General features: G+C 43.4%; 1 protein-coding gene across 13 annotated transcripts in view; it reads left to right on the top strand.

The window, feature by feature from the left end:
* ANKDD1A (ankyrin repeat and death domain containing 1A) overlaps positions 1–18,248 on the top strand; it is a 37,859-nt gene extending 19,611 nt beyond the window's left edge. Inside the window, exons 9-15 of one of the 13 annotated variants that reach the window (XM_019748704.2) lie at positions 1,217–1,315; positions 7,868–7,966; positions 9,036–9,134; positions 10,525–10,620; positions 13,033–13,237; positions 15,035–15,166; positions 16,199–18,248. In XM_019748704.2, coding sequence (XP_019604263.2) covers positions 1,217–1,315; positions 7,868–7,966; positions 9,036–9,134; positions 10,525–10,620; positions 13,033–13,237; positions 15,035–15,166; positions 16,199–16,260 — 792 coding nt within the window. In that variant the 3' untranslated portion in view covers positions 16,261–18,248. Of the gene's footprint in view, positions 1–1,216; positions 1,316–7,867; positions 7,967–8,918; positions 9,135–10,524; positions 10,621–13,032; positions 13,238–15,034; positions 15,167–15,508; positions 15,630–16,198 lie in introns of those variants that run through there. The other 12 variants (XM_074327566.1, XM_074327563.1, XM_074327565.1 and 9 more) reach the window with 12 other exon arrangements.
* The last annotated feature ends 2,238 nt before the right edge of the window (positions 18,249–20,486 follow it).

The raw sequence follows: 20,486 nt of genomic DNA, 5'->3' as shown, positions 1-20,486 counted from the left end.
AAAAAAGATAGGAGATATACAGAAAATAAATAGCAAAATGGTAAATGTAAATTTAATAATAATATCAGTGTTAAACTCTCCTAAGTGTGAATAATGCTTTATAAGCCACAAAACACTTAATTTACAGAACTCTCTTAGCAGGTATAGGAGCTACTAGCCTAGGGGTAGGGACACCAAGGCCCAGAGAAGGAAAGTAGCTGCCTCTGCAAACTGTGTCCCGGGGTTGCTCTCTGGTCAGCAAGGTCCTTTCTCCATGTCCAGTGCAGTACTCAGCACTGGGAGGGCTTCCTAACCGTAACAGCTTCGGAGTTTATAGACTGGGGAGTTCGTGTCCAGCTGGTGGTCATGTGTGGGGCTGGGGCTGCCCACTGCACTGGGTCTTGTGCTCCAGTCTTGGCTTGAGGTTTCTGGCAGAGGCAACATTCCATTCTGACACTCCCACCCCTCACGGTGTGGGGCAGCAGGGTCTCTGAGGAGGGGGCAAACCCAAAGTGAATGCATTTCTCATTGAGCGGTGGCCTGGTTCCCACCCACTCTGTGTACCCACTCAGACAGGACTTTGGGAAGGTAAACAACTTGTCCCAGGTTGCTCCATGATGTCCTGGTTTTAAAATGGAAAGGCCTGCATCCCAGGGAACCCTCAGTCCCAGGCCATCTGGGACAGTTGGTCACCTAGAGGGGCCTGCCTGGCAGAGTGGGAAGGTCTCTTATGTGAGATCCTTGTTGGGCCAGGGGTGGGTTCTAACTGAAGAAGAGCACTTAGAAGGCCCATATGGGAGGACGCCCCTGCTCTGGCCCCTCCAGGACCTGCTGGGACACCCTGAGACCAGTTCCAGCTGGGAGGTGTGTGCCGGGTAGGGTTTGCTCTGTACTGGCAAATCTTATGTGTCCCCTTCTTTGAAAGGCATCTCCTCAGAGTCTATACTCTGTGTCTTTACCAGCTAAGGAATCGTGCAGGCTCTGGCCTATGTTTTGGAGTTTGCGATGGGGGGTGAGGAAAAGCTGAGACCGTAATGAGCTCCTGTTAATACTCACCAGGCCTGGGCAAGTCATTGATTTCTCCAGCCTCCAGTTTAATGGGGATAATAGTCCTGGGGGTTGGGGACTGGTACTTTTGTGTTGTGAGACAAAAATGGAATAATGAACCCAAATGTGCTTTGTAAACCCACGGTGAGGGAGCCTTAGGATCTTGCTGTGATTCCTGTTTTTCCTCTAGAAGAAGCAGAGCTGCCTCCACTATGCAGCCCTTGGTGGCTCTGAGGACATGGCCCGGGCCCTCATCCATGCAGGAGGCTCCACCAACGTGGCTGATCATGTAAGTGGGGGCCTGAACTGAAGGGGATCCCCACTGCAAAATCTCCCATGACCTCATCGATTGGGGTTGGGGGCCAGGACCAGGGAAGCTGGCAGCACACAGCAGAGTCAAATAAGGTTCAAAAGGGACAGGATTAGAATCCAAGCTTGCATTTCCTCTCAAGTGAATTACCTGTTTGTGTTCTCCACTCATTTATCCATTGGGTCTTAGTAATTATCTCTTTATTACAGATCAAGGTTGTTCATTCTTGGTTGTTCACTCTTTTCCTCTTATGTTGTGGTACACGCAATATACCATAGGTGACAGTATGACCTTGTAGTTAAGATATAGATGTTGGCGTTAGACAACCTGGATTTGAGGCCTGGCTCTGCCACTCACAAACTGAGTGACTTTGGGCAAGCAGCTTTGACCTCCCTGGGCCTCTGTCTCCTTATCAACAGGTACTGTTATTATTCCCATTACATAAATGAGGAACTGTCTGTTTAAATTAGAAAGAGGTCATTTCATATAGCTGAAATAAGTACTCTAGTTAAAATTATTATAAAGACAGAGTAACACAATTCATTGGAATATAGAGGGGAAAAAAAGGCACTGTAATCCCAACACCCTAGTAAAGTAATACTTTTCTTTATTCCCTCTCAGTGTTGCCTCATATGTACAGAAGTACCTCCAGCTGGAATGAATCCAGACTAAGACAATTCTAGAAAGGGGGATGCTTATTTGTTTTTCCCCAAGACACCAGAATCTTGACTCCTGTCCAGTGGAGTCTACCCCTCCTAAGTATCCAGTGTTGCTGCATAGTTTTCCTAGCAGCCATTTTTAGGGGCTGACCATGCCAGATGTGGTCCGGTGTCCACATCACATTTTACTTAACAGTTCAACTGTTGGATATTTACGTTGGCTCTGATTTTGCCACTATAAATAATGATTTCATGAACATATTTGTGGTATATAACTTTTTATTTCTTTTGCATTATGTGTGAATTCTCCAAACAGGATTTTTAGGTTAGGTAGTAAAAACATTTTTTATGATTTTTCATGTAAGTTGTTAAATTGCTTTCCAGAAAGGTCACACCACATAGCACCCAGTTAGTTATGAATGACTTTTTACCAATATTAGATATTACTTTAATCAATTTTATAGTTAAATGATTCTTTATTATTGTTTTACTTTGAGTCTCTTAAATTACTATTGACCCTGAACTTTTCCCTTTAATTCATTTTTCTAATTTAAGTTCTGCTGTGAGTTATCTCTTCAGGTCCTTTGTCTAAATTGGTGGGTTTCTTGTTTGTCTTTTTAAACAATTTTTAAGAGGTCATTACTCTTGGACCATCACATATATTGTTTGCTTTCACAATTTTTTAACATTCTGAAGATGTACATTTTTATGTAATCAAAGGTATTCTTGACACAAGTTTTTAATTTTAATTTAGTAAAAAATTTGAAAATTCTAGTTGTGATTTAATTTTTGATGTTTCTCTTTAATCCTCCTAGAATATACTTTTGCATATTGTGTGATATATTATTCAATAGATACCCCCAATTTTTGTATATCTATCTCAAGTGCATTTATTAAATAATTCTAACATAAATTAAAAAAAAGCCTTAATGCTTTTTCATTCCTTCATCAATATTTACATTTTGATATATGATGGACTCTGTTTCTGGGTGAATGATTCTCTTTCAATAAGTTGTGTATCTAATTCTGAGTCACCATACTATTTTATTGTTGCCTTATAATTAATTTTAAAGTCATATAAAACTAGTCTCCTATAATTATTCTTCTCTGTTAGTATAATCTTTTATCCTTTTTAGATTCTCACCTGTTTATTTTCCAATTGAAATTTAAAGTAATTTTGTCGATTAAAAAAAAATCAATTTCAGATTTAGATTAATCCCTGTAATCACTGTACTACTGTAAACTAATTGGAGATAATTAACATGTTTTCAATAATTAGTCTTCCCATATAGAATACAGTGTCTACATGTTCAAATATTAATTTAAATCTGCCAACCAAGTTAAACTTTAAAATTGATTAAAAGGGAGTTTAGAAAACAGAATAAAACCATCCATATTCCTACTACCCACAGATATTCTTTTTTATACTGTATACCAATCTTTTAAAAATTACCTACTTTAGTACAGTTCGAATTATAATATGCATATCATATTGTGCCCAGATAATCACGAGCATTTCTGTGTTGCTGCATAGCTACTGATGATGACATTTAGTCTGATAATGGAGCTGTCATAATTTATTAACCTCTTTAACTATGGTACGGCATCGTTTCCTTGCCAATACAAGTAACACATCTTAATTCATGCATGAACTTTTCTTTTGGAAAGATTCCCAGAAATGGGAATTCGAGGTCTAATATTGTGAACATCTTTCTAAGTCCTGATATATAAACCAAATCACTTCCTAAAAGTCTCATGCCAATATGCAGAGCCACTGCAGTGCATGGGCCACCTGTTTCTCACTCCTCTCACCAACATTGTATATTAGATTTTAAGTTCTCTCCCAATTGAAAAAAAAAGTCCATAGTTTACATTAGGGTTCACTCTTAGTGTTGTACATTTTATGGGTTTTAATAAATACAGAGGGTGCCAAAAAAATGTATACACATTTTAAGAAAGGAAAAAGCTATTAAAATTATAATACTCAATATATACTGATATCAAAAGATGAATACAAGTCACGTTTGACTTTGTAATTACAAGAGGTGCTCAAAGTGGTTACCATCAGCGCCCAGACACTGCTGATTACGGCGAACTACTGCTTGAGCAACGTTGACCAAGGTGTCCACTTGTGTACATTTTTTTGGTACCCCCAGTGTGTAATGACATGTATCCACCATTATAGTATCATATAGAATATTTTCACTGCCCTAAAAATCCTGTTCTTTGACTATTCTCTATCCGTCCCCTACCCAACCTCTGGCAATCACGATCTTTTTACTGTCTCCATAGTATTGCCTTTTCCAGAATGTCATTTAGTTGGAATTATACAGCATGTAGCCTTTTTAGATTGACTTCTTTTACTTAGTAATATGCATTTACGGTTCCTCCAAGTCTTTTCATGGCGGCTTGATAGCTCATTTCTTTTTAGTGCTGAGTAATATTCCATTGTTTGGATGGACCACAGTTTATCCATTCATTTACAGAAGGACATCCTGGTTGCTTCCAAGTTTCGGCAATTATGACTAAAGCTGCTATAAACATCCATGTGTGGATTTTTGTGTGACATCAGTTTTCAACTCCTTTGGGTAAATACCAAGGAACATGACTGCTCGCTCACATGGTAATAGTATGTTTAGTTTTGTAAGAAACTGCCAAACTGTCTTCCTAAAAGGACTACCATTTTATATTCCCAGCCGCAATGAATGAGAGTTCCTGTGGCGACACATCGTCACAAGCATTTGGTGCTGCCAGTGTCCTGGCTTTTAGCCATTCTAGTAGGTGTGTACATCACTGTGTTTTTATGGAGCACTTTTTTACTTTCTGTCACTACAAGATGCTCCAGATTTATCCTATATATTTCCTGCCTCAGTGCTAGAATCAGCCATTTCTTCAAGAAGCACTGGTACCTTTTATTGGAGAATGTACATACCGCTTTTTTCACATAACTATATCTTTGAGCTCTTTATATAAGTATATGTACTTAAAAACATCCTCATTCTTTAAGCTGCCTAGTATTCCATGACATGGATGGAACATAATTTATTGAATTGTCTCCTATATAAATGTAGGTTCTAATCTTTTGCTATTACAAACAACACTGCAACAAAAATCTCTACTTATATCATTCCATATATGTGGAAGTATATCTGTAGAATAAATGTTTAGAAGTAGATTTGTTGGGTCAAAGGGAACATGCATTTGTACTTCTTATATATATTTCCAAATTGCTGTCTGTATGGGATACATCAATATACAAGTTCGGACAATTAAGTTCACGAACTTGTTGCAACGATGTTGCTAACCTTTTTTGATATCAGAGGGATTATTCATTATGAATGTGTACCAACTGGACAAACAGTTAACCAAGTTTACTATTTGGAAGTGCTGAAAAGGCTGCGTGAAAAAGTTAGACGACCTAAACTTTTGGCCGACAATTCATGGTTCTTGCATCACGACAGTGCACCAGCTCACACAGCACTGTCTGTGAGGGAGTTTTTAGTCAGTAAACAAATAACTGTATTGGAACACCCTCCCTACTCACCTGATCTGGCCCCTATGACTTCTTTCTTTACCCAAAGATAAAAGAAATATTAAAAGGAAGACATTTTGATGACATTCAGGACATCAAGGGTAATACAACGACAGCTCTGATGGCCATTCCAGAAAAAGTTCCCAAATTGCTCTGAAGGGTGGACTAGGTCCTGGCGTCGGTGCATAGCTTCCCAAGGGGAGTACTTAGAAAGTGACGGTAGTGATATTCAGCAGTGAGGTGTGTAGCACTTTTTCTAGGATGAGTTCGTGAACTTAATTGTCAACCCGTATAGTCACTCCACGAGTATAAGATGCTGCCTATTTCCCCACAGCTTTGTCAAACATCTGGCCAAATTTTTGGATGTGTGCCAATCTGATGAGGGAAGAATTTTATCTCCATGTAATATGAATTTGCATTCCTCTTAAGGGTCTTCTCTATGCCCTTTTCTATCAAATGTCTGTTCATGTAGCCTTTGACCATTTTTCTCAAAAATACTTATTTTGTAATGATTTGTAGGAATCTGTTGAAGAACATCTGGGTTGTTTCCAGATTGGGGCTACTATGAATAAAGCAGCTATGAACATTCATGTACAGGTTTTTGTATGAACATAAATGTTCATTTCTCTGGGATAAATGCCAAGAATGAAGTTGTTAGGTCCTATGGTAATTGCATATTTAGTTTTATAAATAACTCCAAAACTGTTTTTCCAGAGTGGCTGTACCATTTTACATTCCCACCAGCAACATATGAGTAATCCAGTTTCTACACATCATTGTCAATATTTGGTGCTGTCGCTATTTTTCATTTTAATCATTCTGATAGGTGTGTAGTGTTACCTCATTGTGGTTTTAACTTGCACTTCCCTTGTGGGTAATGATGTTGAACATCTTTTCATGTGCTTATTTGCCATCTGTATGTCCTCTTTGGTGAAATGTCTAGTCATGTCTTTTGCCCATTTTCTAAATTTTTATTTGTACTGTAGAGTTTTGAGGGGAGTTCTTTATATAATCTAGAACTAGCTTTTGTAAGATATGTGACTTGCAAATATTTTCTCTTGGTCTGTAGCTTGTGTTTACATGCTCTTTTTTTTTTTTTTAAAGACACCAAAGGTTTTTTGTTAATCTTTTTTTTTTTCCCACAGGACTTTTTTTATTGGGCAACAGTGTGTACTTCCAAGACTTTTTTCCAAGTCAAGTTGTTGTCCTTTCAGTCTTAGTTGTGGAGGGCGCAGCTCAGCTCCACGTCCAGTTGCCATTGCTAGTTGCAGGGAGCGCAGCCCACCATCCCTTGTGGGAGTCGAGAAATTGAACCGGCAACCTTGTGGTTGAGAGCCCACTGGCCCATGTGGGAATCGAACCGGCAGCCTTCGGAGTTAGGAGCACGGAGCTCTAACTGCCTGAGCCACCGGGCCGGCCCCTACATGCTCTTAATAGGATCTTTTGTAGAGCAAAACATTTTTAATTTGATGAAGTCCAATTTGTCAATATTTTTCTCCTATGGATCATAATTTTGGTGTCAAATTTAAGAAATCTGCCTAGTCCTAGATCCTGAAGTTTTTCTCCTGTTTTTTCTAAAAGTTTTATAGTTTTATTTTAAGTCAGTGATCCATTTTGAGTTAATTTTGTATAAGGTGTGAGGTTTCAGTTGAGCCTCTCTCTGTCTCTCTCTCTGCTTGTGGAAGATCAATTGCTCTGACACCATTTATTGAAAAGGCTATCTAACATTTCTCCATTGAGTTGCTTTTACACTTTTGTCAAAAGTTAGTTGGACATAATTGTTTGGGTCCTTCCACCCCCCCTTTAGCATACTATTCACATGGTTTTGCAGCATTTCACAAACTTTTTATTTTAGAATATATTTAGTTTCACATAAAAGTTGCAAAGGTAGTGCAGAGAGTTCTCATATCATACACCCCACACCCAGTTCCCCTATTAGTGTAGTCCATTTTACATTAATATGGTATATTTGTTATAATTGATGAACCAATGTCAATACATTATTACTAAAATCCATACTTTTTTCAGATTCTTTAGTTTCTACCTAATGTTCTTTTTCTGTTCCAGATGAAGAGTAGTGCAGAAGGGAAATGACTTGCCCAAAGTCACATAGTGAGTTCCTGGCATAGCAAAGTCTCAAACTGGGGTCTTCAGGTTCCCGCCTAAGGCTCAGTTTTGGACTTCAGGGATTCAGGCTTTGGGGCTGTAAATGCCTCAAGCCACCCTCCACACCCAAAGGCACAATGTATACCCCTCCCTAGTCCCATCTCCTAGCACCCACCTGCAGCTGGGCAGCCCTGGGAGGGACCCATCAGTTGATCCGTGTGTCTCTCCCCTCAGCAGGGTGCCTCTCCAATTCACCTGGCTGTGAGACACAACTTCCCTGCCCTGGTCCAGCTCCTCATCGATGCCAACAGTGACCTGGATGCCATCGACAAGGTAAGTGGCTACAGGAACCACACGGGCCCCACGGAGCCTCTGGGCGCCCTTCCCATCTGGCGGGGCCGGGCTCCCACCTACTAGCACCGCCCAGAGCTGAGGAATTGCTGTTTGAGCTTGTGAAAAGCTCTTTGCATATGTGTTGAAGGTAACATCATTTTATTAACTCTTCCACTATTTTGAACATGTTGGTTGTTTCCAAGTTTTTGCCATGATATATATAACACTGCAGTAAACATCTTCCTACATTTAACCTTTTCCTTTCGTTGATTTTTTTTTTTTTTTTTTTTTGCCTTAGGAAAAAATTCCCAGGGCAGAGGGGACTGGGCAGTCTTGTGTAATAACAAGAGGCCTCCAAGTCCTGAAGGTGTGACCTGTTGGGAGCTTTTTAAAATCCTCCTCCCCACAACCCACCTCCCCACCATATAGTCCTCAGTGCTGGTACTCACAACCACTAGCGGTAGAAAGCAATTTGGCAGGATATAGCCTATATCATTAAAATGGTCAGTATTTGTATGTCTGAGAATTGAGTGTCAAGGAATATATTAAGAGCTCATGTACAAAGATATTAATTGCAGTACTGTTTATCAGTCTTCAATTTGAAAATGACCCAAAAATGTAATAACAGTGAAGTGGTTAGGTACAGACAGACTATTATGGAGCTATTAAAAATGGTGTTGATCAGCATTTATACCATATGGAAAGTATTACATTAGGTAGAAAAATAGATGCACAATGTATATATAGGATGATCTCAAATGTGTAAAGCCATAAAACTAAGAACACTGCATTAAAGAAAAGACTATAGAAGAGATATACTAGGATCATTACTGAGGTTGACTTAGGTGGGCTAGCAAGTGGTAGTGTTGCTTTGTTCTCTCCACTTCTTTGTTCTCTGCTGAGTATTATGTTCATGATTAAACCCCGTTTATCTTCCCTTATAACTTCTTAGAGAAACTTGATGAAAGCCCAGCTGGGAATGTACCCACCTTGGTCCTGTCTTGACGTTGAGCCTGAGGCTACCCCTCCATGCTTTTCTGCTACCCTGTCCCCTTGGCTTCTTCTGCAGAGGCAGCAGACACCGCTCCACCTTGCTGCAGAGCATGCCTGGCAGGACATAGCTGAGATGCTCCTGGTCGTGGGGGTTAACTTAAAGCTGAGAGATAAGGTACCTCTGCTCACAAGCAGCCTTCCTTTCAAGCTCCCTCTTTTCCAGAGACCCTGATGCAAATGCCTCCTGCTCTCAGGTGTCAAAGCCTCCCATTCCTTATATATCAGCTCAAAGACAGCCTCCTCCAGGAAGCCTTCCTGCCCCTCCTCCTCCTTCCCTGCCTCCTCGGAGGGCCCTCAGCACTTGGCATGCCTGTCATGCAGGGACTTTAGTCCCGCTCCCCGCACAAGAATGCAGGACATGGTGAGGCCGAAAGGAGCACCCACGGAGCCATGGATGGGGGCGTTCATACCACTATACTCTCGCTGGCGGTTGGGTTGGAGACACAGGAAGCAGGAGCCACACGATCCACAACCTGCCGTCCGCTTCTCTGCCAACCAACCCATGGCAATTATATTAGTGGCTAATGGCTAACCGGTAATAGCTGATGGCCAACAAGTCACAGTTGACGGCCATCTACTACCCAAGCCAGCACCTTTCCACGTGAGGCCGAGAGCCTGGAAACTGCTCTCCTGGCTCTGTCCCCACAATGCCCCCTCTCCTCGTCTAGGCCTGTGATATGGTTGTCTTCTGTTTTATGGCCCTCATCAGACTCTAAGCACCTTGAGGTACCTGGTGGGCAGTGGGGAGGGGCAGTGGAGAGAGGAGCAGCCATCACCATGCCACAATCCCCTCCCTGTAGGGTAGGGTTGCAGGAAGGCTCCCAGCTCATCATACCTTGGAGGCAGCTAACCTCCTCAGGTGGCTGGACGTCCAGGATGAGTGAAAACTTGATAGGAGGCTGAGGAGGTCTCAGTCTCATGAGGGAGATGGTGTTCGTACATGTGGCCCAGTAAGGCCAGCCCTTGGGATGTTGTGAGAAGGGTTGGGGGCAGGACCAGGCCCTGAAGCTCAGCCTGGAAAGGGCTCCCCTGCTTTGAGCTGGGCCCCAGGGCAGCTGGCCAAACTTGAAGAGGTGCTTCCCATCTCCCCACAGGTCCTTGGGGGTGATGGAGGCGAGCACTGTACAGGACGCTGGGAGCCAAGGGCTGGGAACCTGAGGGAAGGCGGGCGAACGCTTCACAATGAGCCCAAGCCTCATCTCTGGGCTTTGCTTACATCTCAGAAATGGAGCCGGTAACAAGTTATGCAGGCTGCGATTCATAAACCCTTAAAGGCTTCCTAAGTTCTAAGGAAACACAGGAGATGGTGGCTGGCATTATTATTATTACCATATTCTTTCTGTGGTTTTTCCACCTCTCTCGTCATGCCCAGAAAGCCTTTCTGTTCTCCAGTGTAGACTGCTGGAAACTGCTTTCTTTGGGCAGCAGGGTTTGTAGTCAGTGCTAGAGGCCACGCTACACCCCTCCTGTAGAGTCTAACTGCCCTTTCCGCTTCTTCCTTGCAGCAAGGAAAAACCGCCCTGGCAGTGGCCGCCCGCAGCAACCACGTCAGCCTGGTGGACATGATCATAAAAGCGGATCGTTTCTACACATGGGAGAAGGTACTGAGACCCTGTGCTTGGTCTTCCACGTGGGAAAGGGAGCGGCTTTGGCTTCAGGTGGAGCTGGCTTTGACCAATTCAGGTGCCCCTCAGTTTCCAAGGGGGTGATAATCTCTGCCTTACCTACCACCAGAGTTGTTTGTAAGGGTCTGGGTGGGGAGGGGCACCCAAACCACAGTGAAACGAGGCTGACTGAGGTCCATGCCAGTGTGGAGAGACTACTGGATATTACTGCCACTCTTGGTTGATGGATGAATGCATGCACGCATGGACAAAGAGATGGCCAGTTGGTTCCAGCTCACTGCCATCTCCAGGTGATTGGAACTGCTGCTCGGGGTGTTGTGTTCAGGGAGCTTTCTGAGCCCAGAAGGAAAGTGTGTTGGGATTGATTAGTGATGTCTGCTGTGGAATTGGGAAAGAGTGGCTGATGGAAGGCTATGCATTTACTATGCTTGTTGTCAGCAATGGGGGGTGGGGAATTTTTTTGGTGTCTGAGGGTTTTTTTGTTTGTTTGTTTGTTTTCTAAGGAGGGCGCAGCTCACAGTGGCCCATGCGGGGATAGAACCAGCAACCTTGGTGTTATTAGCACCACGCTCTAACCAACTGAGCTAACCGGCCACCCCAACGGTTGTTTTTATACACAGAAAATAATTTTTACATTTACTTCAGTTTTAAAAATTAATACTCAATATACTACAAATTTAAAAACTAGTTTTCCTTAAACTTTTAAATTCATTAAAAAAAATCTTATTATTCTATTTATACAACCGCGTTTCCCCGAAAATGAGACCTAGGCGGACAATCAGCTCTAATGCGTCTTTTGGAGCAAAAATTAATATAAGACCTGGTCTTATATTAATGCATTATATTATATTATATTACATTATATTAAAATAAGACCAGGTCTTATAAATAAGACCTGGTCTTATAGTAAAATAAGACCAGGTCTTATTTTAATATAATGTAATATAATATAATATAATGTAATATAACGTAGTGTAATGTAATATAATATAATATAATATAATATAATATAATATAATATAATTCAGGGTCTTATATTAATTTTTGCTCCAAAAGATGCATTAGAGCTCATTGTCTGGCTAGGTCTTGTTTTTGGGGAAACACGGAACCTAGTAAATTTTAACAGTCACTTTCAAGAAGCCTTTGGATTAGTGTTTGGTCCCATGTTTAAACTTAATTAAACTACAATAAACATTTTAAACTGAATGAATAAATTTAATATGCTAGATTTTCATTTTAAGCATTTCAAATGCTTCCTAAATCTTAAATTATTGTAGCAAATCCAATAAATTAAATCAACAAATAAAGCGAATTTCAAATATCTTAGACATTCTAATATTGTTTACAAACTTAGCAAACTTCTCTCACACCTCTCAAGTAAAAACTCACTATTCCAAAGTCAGTTGATAGGTAACAAATTTCCGTAGGAATCATAAGATGTTCTCTTTCACTGACAGGCTAGATCCTCACAAACATTACAACCCTTTTTCAACAGATGACTCCTAAATGTAACCCCAAGATATGAAGACCAAGTATTTGATGAAATGATTCATCTCTGAGATTAATTCTAAACCACCTCACTCTTTAAAAGTTCTCAACAGTAAGGCAGAGGTGCAGTTAGAATCACAAATTCCCCCTCCTTACCCTCAGGCCAATTCAATCGGAATCTCTGGCCTGGGGACCAAGCGTCAGTAGTTCTTAAAGCTCCCAGATGATCGCAATGTACAGACGTGGCTGAGAACAGTGCTCTAAGGAAATGATTTTTAACACCCCAGGTGAGAGCCAAGCTCCCAGTTCATCACCTCACAGGTGACTGGCCACTGTTGACCAGGACGGAACATGCAGACACCAGGGGGATTTTTCTCACCATGAGCTTTTAACAACTGTAACTCTGCCTTTACCCCTTTATTTAGGCTTTTGTGGGTTTCATTTATGCTATTACATAATTCTTTTGTAACCTCTCATTTTATCACCTGCGTTGCATAGAAAGAATTCTGTAACCCCACCCATAACCGGTTGGAATTCAGCAAGTCCAGTGCCTGGTTCTCGGTTTGCGTGGTGTCAGCCACAGCTGCTGAGTCATTCTGCTGATAGCTGTAATATAGAAACGCAGAAAAAAGAGAGGAATTGGGAAGCCTCCCTGGAAGAGGTGGCATTTGGGTGGTCTTTTGGCTGTGGCAAAGGAGTTGAGGGACAGGGAGGCAAAGCAAGGAATTCTGGATGGAGAAACAGTGTGAGTAGCTCGGATTCTTGAGGTTAAGACAAAGAATAGAGGCAGACACCAGAGCAGTGAACAGTAAGCCCCAGGTCCCAGTCCAGCATCACAAGGGAGAGCCTGGCAGGGATTTCCCTGAGACGGCTGCTGCACTTTTGGGATCTGCCCCACAGGACCACCTCTCCTGCAGGGACCCTAGTGACCCGTCTGGGAAAAACTTGACCTTTAAGCAGGACCATCAGCAGGAAACACAGCAGCTGCGCTCTGTGCTGTGGCAACTGGCCTCCAAATACCTACTGCCCCACGAGTGGAAGAAGCTTGCGTATTGCTGGGAGTTCACTGAGGCCCACATCCAGGCCATCGAGCAACAGTGGACAGGTACCACCTGGGCTTGGCACCCCAGAGCAACCAGCGGGCGGAGGGGTCGGCGCCCTTGAGGTGTGTTCAGTTTTCTGTGCTTCTGGTGGAAAAGCCTGTGGCACCCACAGCCCAGCCACATGAAGCCATATGTCATTTCCAGCACACCGAGTGCTTTTTCATTCCTCCCGGCCTTTGCACAGGCTGTGTGCCCTCTGCCTTTCCCTCCCGATTGACCTGTGAACTTCACGTTCTTCAGGAATCAGCTGCAGCTGATATGCATCATTCATGCATGAAACGAAAGGCACTCCCAGTAAAAAGCGAGGAGCTGCTGTCGCCACTATTATTTAACATCTGTTTGGAAAATTTGGCTCTGGTACTAAGGCATGAAACAGAAACAGAAATAAGGAGTACAAATATTGGAAAGGAAGAGAGAGATTATCAGATGCCATAATTATATACACAGGAAGTTCAGAAGAATCAATTGAAAAACTCTTAGAATAAAATAATGCAATGAAATGGCTAAATATATGATAAAATACACAAACACCATGGTATTTGTATTATTCGTTAACCTATAAAAGAAGACTTGGGTAAGTGGAATGACATTTTGTATTCCCAGCTAGAAAAAAAGTGTCATGTAGATATTGATTTTTCCCAAATTAGATTAAAACTTTGATCCAATTTTAAATGAATATAAGAGGTTTCTAAAACTTGACTAAGGATTTCTACAGTTCACCTGAAAGAATAAACAGGGTATATATAAATGAACATTCTGAGAAAAAAAGTAAAGAGGGTCTAACCCAACCAGCCTCAACCATTTATAAAGTTAAAATAATTGACATAGAGAGATACCTGACACAAAAATATACAGACCAATTAGTGGAATAGAGCAGGGAGTACAAAAGTGAACTCTATTACAGATAAGAACTTCCATAGATGGTAAAGGCGCTCCGGTAAATTATGGGGCTGGAAGCAAGGGCTAGTGAATAAATGGCTGAAACGGAACTGCCTCACGAAGGGCAGCACCATGGGGAAGAACCTGCTGAGGGCCAGAACGTCAGAGGACACAGTGAAAAGACTGCCCTGGACCTGATGGCTGTGCCTGAGGGGGTGCGTGTGTGCGGGTGTCTTCAGCTGGGAGAGCAGGCCTAGTCACAGAATTTAATACCAGGTCCACTCTACTACCTGCCCTGAAGAGTGCAGGCACTTATTTTCCAAACATGCTTGTATGTTGGAATCACTTGAGAAGCTTCAACACCACTCAGTGCCCAGGCTGCACCCAGACCCAAGTATGTCGGAATCTCGGGGGGTCAGGGGAACCCAGGTGTCAGTGTATTCTGAAGCTTTCTAGGTGTTCCCAATGAGCACTAAGCGTTGAGAACCCCTGATGCAGGGAAAGAACATGGCCAGCTCTGTCTGACTGAGCCAGCTCATCTGTAGAATGGGCCAACATGCAAGGCACAGACCACTGTGAGCAGCTAGGGATGAAAGATACAGTCAAGGGCATCGTGGTATCACAACAATGAGTGCCAGTTATTGCTCTCTTAGGAGTGACACCAACAGCATGCATGGTGGGTGCTCAGGAGAAAGCCTGGGGCTGGGGAGGTTCAAGAGTCCCCAACACAAAATCCCGGCCCCCACCTCATCTGAGGCTGCTCCTCCCCGCCCCTCTCCATCTCTGGGCTGAGCTCCGCGGGAGCATGGGAGAAGGTCCTGGTGTTCAACAGGCGGCACAGGGCAGCACAGACACGTGCTCAGACCTGGCGCATGCTAAGTGGGCTCCTTCTCCCTCTGTTTCTCCTTCACGGTCCTCAGGCACCAAGAGCTACCAGGAGCACGGCCACCGGATGCTGCTCATCTGGCTGCACGGTGTGGTCATGAAGGGTGAGAACCCCAGCAAAGTGCTCTTCGAGGGCCTCGTAGCCATTGGCAGGAGGGACCTGGCTGGTAAGAGTGTCCCCTGCCCAGCTCCAGCTCAGGGCAGCCCGGGGAACCAGGGTCAGAGCTCCACGGCCCCACTAGAATGCGGTAGGGCCTTCCAGGGGCTGCTCAAACTGCAAAGTCAAGAGCTGACTGTGAACCTTCCAGATCCCTTGTCCTAGCTCTGCCTCCTTCTGGAACTCAGGCGGAGCCTGGGGCAAATCACGGTGCCTCCTGGCGCTGGGTTCTCCATTTGCGCATTGTGGACATGGCCCAGATAATTCCTACGAACTCGCAGTCCTAAAACCACTGACGCTACAGTTGCTTCCCCTCCAGCCCTCTGTACTTTGATTTTTTTTTTCTTTCCAGTTTGGAATGAGGCTGGAACAGCCTGCGGAGGTCTTTTCACAAACATGAAGACACATGGGCCAGAACTGGCTTAATATGAGTTGAACCAGTCAGATCTGGTCAAATAAAATTTCTGAGGCCACACCAGTCTTTGAATCCTAGCTATTAAATGGGTTTAACAAATGGGTTTTGTAAATAAAATTTAAAAAGTGTTACTCCCCAAAGCCTGGTTTGGAATTCAGGGCATCCCATGGAATCATCAGGCAAGTGGAATAAAAGGTTCTAGTACTAATCCCTCATTAAAAACAAGGTCAGCCCATGTTGACAAAGCCTTAATGGCTATTAAAACACATAATGTCCACCGGCGTGGTGCTTTCCGAAATGCCACAGGATGTGTTATCCGGCAGTCTCCAATAGTAATGAAGTCTGTTAGTGCCATGGCAACAAGGAAAAACACTGATAGCATCTTCTTGAGGGCAAACAGGAAAGCCCCTGGCACAGTGGCTATTTCACAGCTATAGGCAAGATAGGAAAAGAGTCATTTCAGAGTAAAGGAATTGGGTGTGACTTTTTAATTTTTCCAAAATATTCTTAAATATTATTGTTGCTTCTTCTTTTAGCACAAATTCTGGCAGCCAATTAAAACCTAAAACCAGCCCTGTGACACAGAGCTTAGGCAACATGAGGCAATAGGAATCTTGTCTTTTGCAGAAAGCATCAGGAAGAAAGCAAATGCCGACCTGAGTGCCCCCAGGAGGTGCACAGCCATGTAACCGGAGGCGCTGGACCTTCAGGAGCGTGGGACCTCAGAGTGCGGGCACCAAACAAAAGATGACCACCATTAAGGGCTTTAAAAAAAATCACTGTTAACAGACCTCCAGCTGCTTCTACTGAAACACATAGTCATGCAGGCCTAGAAAGGCAAATGCAGGAGCCTGTCTCAGGTTTTATAGGGAATCCCTTCCCACAGGTATGGTCTTTCACATCTCTCAGCTCACTTTCATCTCCATCATCTCAGAGCCTCACCACAGTTCTCTGAGGTACAAGGGGCATCTTTTCAGAGAGGACATGGGCTCAGGGTGGATAAGAAGCTAATTAAGTGGTGAGATCAGGTGCCAAACCCAGCATCCCTGTCTCCCCTACCTGATGCAGGGCTCCAACCATCACTTACAAAATGGACCGCCCTTAACTCAGTCACTGGCTTTTAGGAATGCTACTCTTACACCACAGCTGTGACTGCTCCCAAGTTGATTTGTACACTTGGACAGTTCCAGGAGGCACACACTCTGATTTTTCCCTCCTGTTTTATCATTGTTTGAATTTTTAAAACTTTTTATTTTGAAATCATTTCAGACTTACAAAAAAGTTGCAGAAATAAGACAAAGAATTTCCAAACAGTTCTCACAATACAGCTTCCCCAAAGATTCACATCTTACATAACCACAGTATACTTTCCAACACCAGGAAATGAACACTGATACGATACTATTAGCTTATCTTCAGATCTTATTCAATTTTTAAAATTTCAGCCATTCATGTCCTTTTTCCAGACAAGAATTCAGCCCAGGATCACACCTCGCATTTAGTTGTCATTCTTCTCCTTTTTAATAGCAAAGGCTTGGCACTAGCGCACAGAACTTTCTGGGACGTGGGGCTGCTCTGGATCTGTGTTACAAATGTGTTTCCCACTAGCCACCTGTGGCTCCTGAACACCTGAAACGTGGCTAGTGGGACCAAGAAACTGAGTTTTACATTTTATTTAATTTTAATGATTGGAAATTTAAATAGGCACCTGTGGCAAGTGGCAAGCGCATTGGACAGCACAGCTGATGGGGAGTTTTGCCTTTAATTCCAGTGCCAGGCAAGCACAGGGCACTGCATGGTTCAGCCAAACCAGTAGGAGAGTGTGGTTCCAGAGAAATGTGACTCTGCAAGCTTCACAGTTTCACAGCGTGTAGAGAATTCTCTGTGCAAGAAGCCTAGAAGTTGTGCCTGAAAGCTGTTTCTGTCTAATTTGAGCTCTCTTGAATATGGCACAGTTGGCTGTGGCCCATTGAGGAGCCCACATCTTAGAAAATCTCCCACAAAGTTACCCATTGGGCGTGAGCCCTGGGAAGAAGATAGAATAAAAATCATTTGAGCTGAAAAGAGGATTCAGCGATCACACCTGGATGATGGGAGTTCAAATGGCATAATCCTCCGAAAGACAATTTCACAGTATCTACCAAAATTACAAATACATTTTTACCCACCGACCCAACAATCCCCCATCTAGGAATTTATCCTACAGATAAACCTGTAAACATTATACTAACGCTAATGCAGGTTAAGACAGGGGAAACTGTGCCGTGGAGAGGAGTATATAGGAACTCTGTACTATATGCTGTATTTTTAAACTGAAAAAAAAAAATGTCTTACTAAAAAGAACCCTACAATTTATGAAAAGAAAGAAAAAGAGGCTTTGAAACCAGCCCATTTTATCATCAGGTGATCTGAGAGGTGGGCCTTGCCGGGGGTCTCACAGGTGTTGGATTCAGACGCCAGCACAGCACGCAGCCTCCATGCCGTGTGGTGCCCTCCCTCTGCATGTGCTGTGTGGAGGTGGAAAGCTCTTCTTCCATCTCTTCCATTTGTGAAAGGTGGTTTTTTTTCCCCACACAGGACTTAGATCATTCCTCTGGATGAATTTTGCACAATGAATTTTGTATGTTTTTTCAAGACAAAGCAAATTCTTAAAATAAAACTGAAATGTTGAAATAGCTGTCAAATTCAATACCCGTTTCTTTTGTTTGGGAGATTTATGGCAAACTTTCAAATCAGACAAGCTGTTGTGGATTGGTTCTGTGGAACCACAATCGCTCAACTCACCACCAGCATCCGTATTTACTGAGTGTCTTCTGTGCCAGGCAATCTGCTGGGGGCCGCGACGCAGAGCTGAGTAGCCCACAGTTCCTGTCCTCTGGAAGCTTGAGGCCTTGGGGGTAGGGGGTGGGGAGGGGGCTCGGATACCAATAATGGAATATAATGCAGTTGGTGCTATAATTGGTGTACGCAGAGAACGATGGGATTTATTCTTCCTTGGAGAAGGTAAGGGGGAAGAAGGTGAGAAACTCAGAGAGAAGACCGAATAGGCAAAGCACATTCCAAGCAAAAAGCACAGTCTGCAATGTAACAGGGCGGGGTGGGGTGGTGGGGTGGAGATGTATGTTTGGGGAATGGTGTGGCTGGAACACAGGAAGCATGGAGGGAGGAGGGAGGAGCTGGAGGGGCAGGGGGCTGTGAGGGGCCTGGTGTGCAGAGGGCCTGGCCATTTCGCCCTCTATGAGACTATTCCAGCGGGTACTATTATACCAGCTCCAGAGCTCCTCACCCAGTCGGCCGGTGCTTGGTTGGGCCTGGATCACAGCTCAACTTCTCCCTCTGCCCAGTCCATCTTCCTTACACAACTGTTCTTCCTTTGATCCTTAATAAACATCCTGCACCCAAAGTTTCATCTCAGCATCTGCTTCAGCCTGAGACATGGGGGTGGAAGGGTGGGGGTGGGGTCTAAGATGGCTGAATTTCTAGCTGGGCAATCTGAGGAACAATGACACTGGGACTTGAGATGATGGGGTTTGGGAGAGAAGGGGCAGGTTTGGGCAGGGGGGACATGGCTGTGGCTTTTGCCAGTAAAGTCTGAGGTGACTAGAAGACTGGCCTAATAGGTCTGAATAGACAGTCAAGGCCAGCACTCAAAATCAGTCAGGGCTGGAAATGGCAGTAATCAGGGTATAGAGCATGGGAGCAGTTAAAGCTGTTAGGCGGCATGGCTCACACTGGGAGAATTTGAAAAGAAAGTCGAGGGCAGTCCCCCGCAGTTCATTACTATACCAGGTGAGGTGTGGGCTGCTGACCATGTGTGGCATGGCCCTGCCCAAAGGAGGCCCCTGCTTGCTGGGAAGTCAAAACACACACGGTGAAACTATGGCAGCCTCCAAGAAGCCTTAATGCTAATAGTTAAAAACAGCAAGCCCTGCCTTCACGGTTTACCAAGTGCTTCCGTAACTCAGGACAGTTGTCAAGTCACAGGTAGAGAAGACACTGGCCCTCATGGAAAGATCCCTGGCCTCAGGGACGGTCCGACCCAATTTGGCATTCCAGCGCCTGTCCTTACTGTGTGATGCCAAGCAAGTCTCTGGCCCTGTCCCAGTCTCCATGACCTCACCTGTAAAGTTTAAATCAGGGTTGTGGTGGGGATGAAATCTGTAAAGTAGGGCCCACTCAATATCCTGAAAACTTAAAGGAAATAAAGCTGATTTTATCTAAATTGTACCTAAGAAAAACCAAATAGTTGATGAGGGAGTGTGTGTGTGTTAATCAGCAAACTCCAGTTAATAGACACAGAATAATAAAAATTAAGAGTATTGTCACTGTTCTGTAACCCCTGATGACATGATGCTTCTGTGCAATGATCAGCAGTGGCAGAGAAACCTTCAGGGGACTTTTCCAATGACTAGATCGGACCAAAAATACCTGAACCCACTGAGCAGTCTCAACAACTTAGAGACAAACAGAAGTTACGTGCCTCGTAAGGTGTCCCAATGGGAAGCACACAGCTCTGCCTATGAAGCATTTCTGCCAGAAAGATCAAGATCAAACCTAATCAAGCCTCTAGATATACTTGCCAGTTTATGGGAAATACCAGCGACAGAGAAACAAATTAAAGAACACCACAAAGCTGCAATCAGCCAAATCCAGACTGGTGAATTCTGTCGGGCAAATAAGCCTGTTTCAACAAATGGTAAGAAAAAAAAAAAGGGAGGAGGAACTTATACTTTAAGAGATTTAAGAGACATTTCAATCAAATACAAAGTGTGAACTTTGTATGAAAACTGATTAGAACAAGTCAATTGTAAAAAGACATTTATGAGATAGTTAAGAATGGGAACATTAATTGGATATTAGATGATATGAAGGAATTATTGGTGAATTTTTAAGTGTGATTATGGCGTTATGGGTA

The sequence above is a fragment of the Rhinolophus sinicus genome, linkage group LG03 (assembly GCF_036562045.2).
Source record: "Rhinolophus sinicus isolate RSC01 linkage group LG03, ASM3656204v1, whole genome shotgun sequence".
Lineage (NCBI taxonomy): Eukaryota > Metazoa > Chordata > Mammalia > Chiroptera > Rhinolophidae > Rhinolophus > Rhinolophus sinicus.
This window is presented reverse-complemented; position numbering and strand designations above follow the sequence as displayed.